The sequence below is a fragment of the Lissotriton vulgaris genome, chromosome 1_2 (assembly GCF_964263255.1).
Source record: "Lissotriton vulgaris chromosome 1_2, aLisVul1.2, whole genome shotgun sequence".
Taxonomy (NCBI): Eukaryota; Metazoa; Chordata; class Amphibia; order Caudata; family Salamandridae; genus Lissotriton; species Lissotriton vulgaris.
Window position 1 is genome coordinate 332,611,312 of NC_141686.1, and position 6,618 is coordinate 332,617,929.

At 39.5% G+C, this 6,618-nt stretch overlaps 1 protein-coding gene across 1 annotated transcript; it reads right to left on the bottom strand.

Annotated features, from left to right (window-relative positions):
• Positions 1–250: 250 nt before the first annotated feature.
• Positions 251–1,192, bottom strand: LOC147736673 (olfactory receptor 5V1-like). The gene has a single exon (XM_086952654.1). It carries the CDS (start codon positions 1,190–1,192, stop codon positions 251–253), a length of 942 nt encoding a protein of 313 aa, XP_086808780.1.
• Positions 1,193–6,618: the final 5,426 nt, after the last annotated feature.

Below are 6,618 nucleotides of genomic sequence, written 5' to 3' on the forward strand. Positions count from 1 at the left end.
CAGAACTGCCCTCCAACTGAGTGCCTTGGGGCAGAATCATCAATATGATTCAATGCCATCAGGGAAAATAAGAGGCTGTGTGCCATACACAAACCTGGAGCCAATGATTTTATGCATGTGATGGCATTTGCTGAGAGCTTACCTAGCTACAATGTAGTGAAGTGCTGTACAAGATGGATATATGAGGCATCACAGAGTTGGCAGAACTGATGCACTGCACCTTCTGACACTCATCCATCTGTATCTAGGATCATTTTGTTGCTCTGTGGATTCTATCAATGGTTTTCTTGACCGCCTGCTTTATCTCAGTGTTTCGGAGACTATAAATCAATGGGTTCACCATGGGAGTCAAGATACTGTACACCACTGACACAAATCTATCGACAGAGAATGAGTTAGCGCTTGTGGGACGGAAATAGGTGTAAATCAGAACCGCATAGAAGATGATGACCACTGTCAGGTGGGAGGCGCAGGTGGAGAAGGCTTTGGCTCGACCCTCAGAAGACTTGATTTTCAGAATCGTGGTGATAATGTAAGTGTATGACACAGTCTTGGTGAGGAGCGCCCCAAAACCGACAAACCAGCCCAGCGTAAGAATGACCAGTATGTTAATGAATGTGTTGGTGCACGAAAGCTTCAGCAGTGGGGGGAAGTCACAGAAAAAGTGCTGGATCTCATTGGACCCACAAAACGAGAGCTTGCTCATCAAAATCACATGTACAGCGGAGTTAAGGAATCCTACAACCCACAAGCCAGATGCCAAATGGGAGCAGGTACTCTTGTCCATGATCCTGACGTAATGTAGCGGGCGACAGATGGCAATGTAGCGATCAACTGCCATGGCTGCCAAAAGAAGTGCCTCTGAAGACACCAGGCTAGCAAAGAAATAGAGCTGGGTCATGCAGGCAGTAAAGGAGATAGTCTTTCTCTCAGCTAGAAGGTTTACCAGCATCTTAGGGACAGTGACAGTGGAGTAGCAGCAGTCTAGGAAGGACAGGTTACAGATGAAGTAGTACATACCGGTGTGAAGACGTGTGTCTAAGCATATTATTGTGATGATGAGGATGTTTCCAGCCAGGGTGGCCAAGTAGATCAGTAGGAAAATAATGAAAAAGAGACCCTCCACCTCAGGAATGGAAGAAAGGCCCAACAGGATGAATTCTTTCACCAGAGTTTGGTTAGTCCAGTCCATAGCCATGCCTTATGTCTAAAGAGGAATATTGGTGAGATATATAATGTTAACAATAATACAATATTAAATTTACAAAACAATCACATTAGTTATTGTATTAACAAATCTAACAGTACTAATCACAATACAGTGATATTATAAATCACATATTTATACATCTTATTATGCAGAGAGTTCATGGGTTAGTGCTCTGGTGAGAACTACATTTTGATTCCATAGCACAGATCTTAATTGTCTGCTAGAAATTAGCTGAAAGAAGCTGCTTTTATCAAACTGAGGGGCATATTATCAAAAACTAGCGAGATTTATCCCTAAATGAGCTTAGCGATTTATTTCTTATCGGCGTACATGGCCGGATTTTATCGCAGAGATAACGTGCTATTAGCAACGTTTATCTCGAATGCAATAAAATATCCAGCGCTAGCGGCTAAATGCGTGAATATTGCTTGAAATCCAGCGATGTTCAGGCATTAACGCCCTTAGGGTCTTAACCTGAATATCCAACTCCCATTTGATATACAGTTTTTGCCAATATTCGCGCTTAGCGTGAATTTTTTTATCACTTCCCCTGCATTGATAATAGGCGATAGCGATGTTAGCGACTGCTTTCAGTCGCTACCAGTTTGGGTACGCCCAGTTTGCATGTCATTAGCGATAAATATCGCTGACATGCAAAGTGGGCCCCAAACCGCTCGCTATCGCCTAGAAACTGTCGCTAACTGTTGTTAGCGACAGCTTGCGATTAGGGCAATAAAATTATCAACGCTTTCGTGGGAAAAAGTCCCACTGAAGCGGTGATAATGCCCTTGATAATTAATATCCCCCTAAATTATACCCATTTATTCATCTTGGAAGTGGCACCACATGTATTCTGGCACAGGCCCGCTGAGGAGTATTTAAATAACCCAGAGTGGTATTCATGTTAGTTACGGCGGTGGCTTTTCAACTCCTGGGGGAATATGGCTCTCTGCTGGAGGACCATATACCATACTTTGAGATCTCTTCCTGCCTGGAGGTGATATTCATGCCTTTAGTTCATCCCCCAGAGAAGTAGATGCACCCAAGACTGGGCTGAATGCCTAGCTGATTTAATGTATATTTTTACTGACTTCTTGATTACTTTTTCTTACTGAATCAATTTTCCTATGAAAAAATTAGTTTCACTAAAAATAAAATATCAAAACAGGGGCAATGTTTTCCTTACCGTGATCTGAACAGGGCAAATCAGTGACAGTCACTCCACCCTAAATATTGTAGGGAAACATCTTCTGTCACTCATCAGTCCACTGGTGGATGAGCTACCAGGTCAAGGGTCTCTAAAGGCAGAGCCAGTTGAGGTACCACAGTATTGGAAACCCTGACGTGCCAGAACAGCAAAGAGTTTGATGGATGGCCACTGTTGGTTTTGATAGTTGTTCTGGTTGTTCTCCAAACTTTTAAACCTTTTTTATTATAAAGTGTATTCTCCCAGAGTGGGGTGGTTAATATTAATTCTATGTCCCTCATCAAATTGTTTAAATTGATTATTTTTATTTGTAACCAATTATTTATATATTTTTTAAATCTAGACGTTTTCTCTAATGTTTAAAACAAATACATATATTTGTGTGCATATAATTTAAGAAATTTTGAAACTGTTTAAGATAATTTATACATTCAAATAAAATAACAAAGATCAATTTACACTTTTTTATGTTTACCACAAAATATTTTTCAATTTGTCAATATTTATTTGTTTACATGTAATTTGTAACTTGTATATTTCTTTAATACAAATTAATCACAATATGTTGTTGTTTTACTTTTATAAATCAATACTTAATTAGTTTGTTTTAGTTAATTTGTGTATAAAATATTTAAGAATTATATTTGTAAATGTAGTATTAGAATGTATTCATGAATTTGTGATTGAAGTTTTAATTTTTATGTTAAAACCTTACTAATATGAATTAAAATAAATGAATAGTATATAATATTAATTATAGTTTTCAATGTTTAAAAAACTTTAATTTTATTTTGAATTTATGCCATTTAAAAAAATGTGTAAGTTATAGTATTAAATAAAATATATAATAGATTTGATCTATATATATGAAAAGTAGATATTTAATATGTTTAATTTGTAATGTTAAATATATAGTAAATATATATTTGCTAATAATGTATTAAAAGTAATATTTTCATTTATTTAAAAAACATGTTTTAGGATGTTTAACTATGGGGTATGGATAGTAAAGGTGAAGCTTTAATATCCAGTAACTTCCCCAAAATTATTTAGTTTTGAGTATGATTATTAAATGTGACCTCTTTAGCATCTAATACCTTCCCCAAAGTAGTTTAGATTGCAGTGGGAATAGTAAATGTAACCAGATTAGTGTCAAAATCCTTTGCCAATTTTTTTACATTTAAGTAGGAATAACCAATATATTTCCTTTGGTGCCCAAGACTTTTCTTCAAAATGGTATAGGTGAGAATTGATTTTCCATTTTTCACATACATAATCAAAATGTATGTTTCTTTTTATAATGAAGGCACTAAACAGAGTTGCAATGCTTTTTTCGTTTTGTGTAATACTTATTTAATATAGGTGTATTCATTTCTATTGAATATATATCTTTACGCCTAAGAAAATTAGAAAATCATTTTCACAGTTATATTTAAACACTATTTTCGAACACTTTTATATAAACAGTGTTGTACATTTCTACTTTTTTATTTTCTCCATTGTGGTACATTTATTTTTTTGTACATTAATGCAGTTGTTTCGCATTTATATTTTACACACTCTTACATAGTTTTAAGTACATTTCAATCAATTCTGTATTTTTTTTTACACACAATTTTTAATACTTTACATCCTTATTTCATATTTTCATACACATTTTTTCGACATGCTTTACATTATTTAAGCATTGTAATATGTTTAAAACATGTTTGCAAAAAAATTGCCATTGGTTTCTATGGGAAGATTGCACTTTTATTTGTTTAATTTAGCTAGTATTTTTTGCTGCTAGCTTACCTTTTGTAATGTTTTTGTCTCAATTTTGGATAATTTTCCTGGAAATAATGGTCCGCTTATGAGTTTGGCAGTCTTACCAGCATGGCGGTGGTCCCAAGAAGACAGTTGAGCTGGCGGTCTTCTGACTGCCCTAATAAAATGAATGCAGCCTGAACCACATCAACAGAATGTGTTCTGCCTGTGCCGAGGCAGACGGCAATGCGTACTCCGTCACCATCAGAGTCACAAGTTCCCGCCGGCCCATTTACGAAAACACAGTTGTACTGGCAATCCCCTTGCAGCGGTTCCCTGTTGGCAGTAGGCCGTCGCAGTACACTCTCAGCAAAGAAGCATAACAGTGGCCATTTGATGGATAGGAATACTACATACCTGATGTCCATTTGCAAGACGATACACATGCAAATCCACTAGAAAACACACCCCATTTCAGACCAAATCCCTTGCCGCTGCACTGCAGCAGAACAAGTTAGAGCCCAATTTCTGAAGAACAAAGGCAGCCCTTTTTGACCCCATCCCTTCTACCACTCTCCACACACTTTCATTGCACATTTTTGCACACCCCTTAGTGGAGTTTTTCTTTTCATTTTCATTTACTTTAATTTGGAGTTATTTTACGCCAAACAAATCCACGTTCTTCAGAGGCTGATCCGTCAGTCATGGTGGAAGAAAATATAAGAGTAGAGCCACAGTGGTTTAGTGCCCAAGTCCAACATAATGCTTTTAGTGAGAAAAGGGAAATGTGGTCCAGAATAGTCAACACAGTGAATGCTGGAGGTACCACCCTGCGCAGACAGGAGGAAATTAGGAAGCCGTGAAACAGCCTGAGGGGTAAGATGTGTTCCCTGACCTCCAAGCAACACCTTGAGGCCCAGGAGACTATTGGTGGCACTCCCAGCTCCCCAATACATCTGTGTCCCTGGGAGGAGAAGATCTTGGCCATCTTACCTGCTGATAGCTTAACAGGATGAGTGGAGTCTGCTACGTTAAACCTCACTTACCGTCACAATACCTCAATGTCCTGTTTGCTCTCAACTCAGCTGTCGCCATTGTGTTGTGTACCTTGGGCTTCATGTACAAGCCACTGTGCCCTGCCAGAACGTCACTTTTAGTGACGGTCCGGTGGCACACACTACAGGACCATATTTACAAGGTCACATAAAACCACTCTGCGTGGCATTTCATGGCCTTGCAGATATGGAATGAGGCATCAAAGCTAAACAAAGCAATACAAATAAAATGCCCATGTGTCAAACCCTTTCTCAACAAACACCTTTCACCTGGATTTTCCAGAGCTTGAAATATTTTACCTTAACTGGTTCAGTGTTAAGGGCAGAATGGTTCTGTCCTGAGCCGTGGTTGTCCTGTGCTGAGGAATTAACCATTCCAACCTCGGCACATGACCAAGAAATCCTGCTGCTGTTTACAGCAGAGGGGTTTCGGTAAGCCCACTAGACTCCAGGGACTTGTTTTTAATAAAGGAGGGGTGGGGGCTGCCCTCAATGGTCATCAGCATGCCCCCACAACACATAAACGGGAACCAAACTCTTTCTGCCTCCCTTAGAGGATAGATGAGGCAATAGCCCCGGATCTGCCACTCAGCTGGCAGAAAACCTGTTAGGCACCAGGGATTTGTTTTCTTAGTGTAGGGGTGTGGACTGCTCAGATTGGACATGCCAATGCTCCAATCCCCACAAAACATTTGCACAGTCTTTCTCTTCCCCTGGGAATATTGGAGTTATAGCCCCCAATCTGTCCCCCCCAGGAAGGGGCAGAAAGCCTACTAGGCACCAGGGACATGTTTTTCTTTGCGCAGAGGTGGGGGCTGCCTGCAGGGACATCCCTTCCCTCCACAAAATGGGAACAGTATTTTTAACCCTCCTAGTGGGTATATATGGTCAACAGCCCCTGAATTGCCCCCCTTGGTGGGCAGAAAGCCCATTAGAAACCAGGGAATATATTTTTTTTGTGTAGGGAAGAAGGCAGCACAGAATCAGAATGCCTATGCCCTAACCACCCCCCTCGAAATATGGACGCAGTGGGGGCAGAAATCCTTATTAGTGTTCTCACACTTACTTGGCAATCCTGCTGCACCATCCACCACCAGTTGCACCTATCCTATTATATTGTTTCATCTACATTATTGGCAATGATCTTGTACTGCTACTGAATAGGTCATGATTATCATTTTACTCCATTAGATACTACCCCTGTGGAACGACCTAGATACTCAATATGTCACTGTTAGATGGTGCTGCTCTTCCATTTGGGACTTTCTGGCTTTGCGCCTTTTCTACAGTTCCTCTGGAGTCAAGTCAAGTCAAATTTAAATTTGTATAGCGCACTACTCACCCAGAGGGTCTCAAGGCGTTTGAGGGAGGGGGGAGCTTTACTTATCAAATATCCAGGT

What these genes read in the sequence shown, in the direction of transcription:
- LOC147736673 (XM_086952654.1), bottom strand. Translation starts at nt 1,192, where the DNA reads ATGGACTGGACTAACCAAACTCTGGTGAAAGAATTCATCCTGTTGGGC.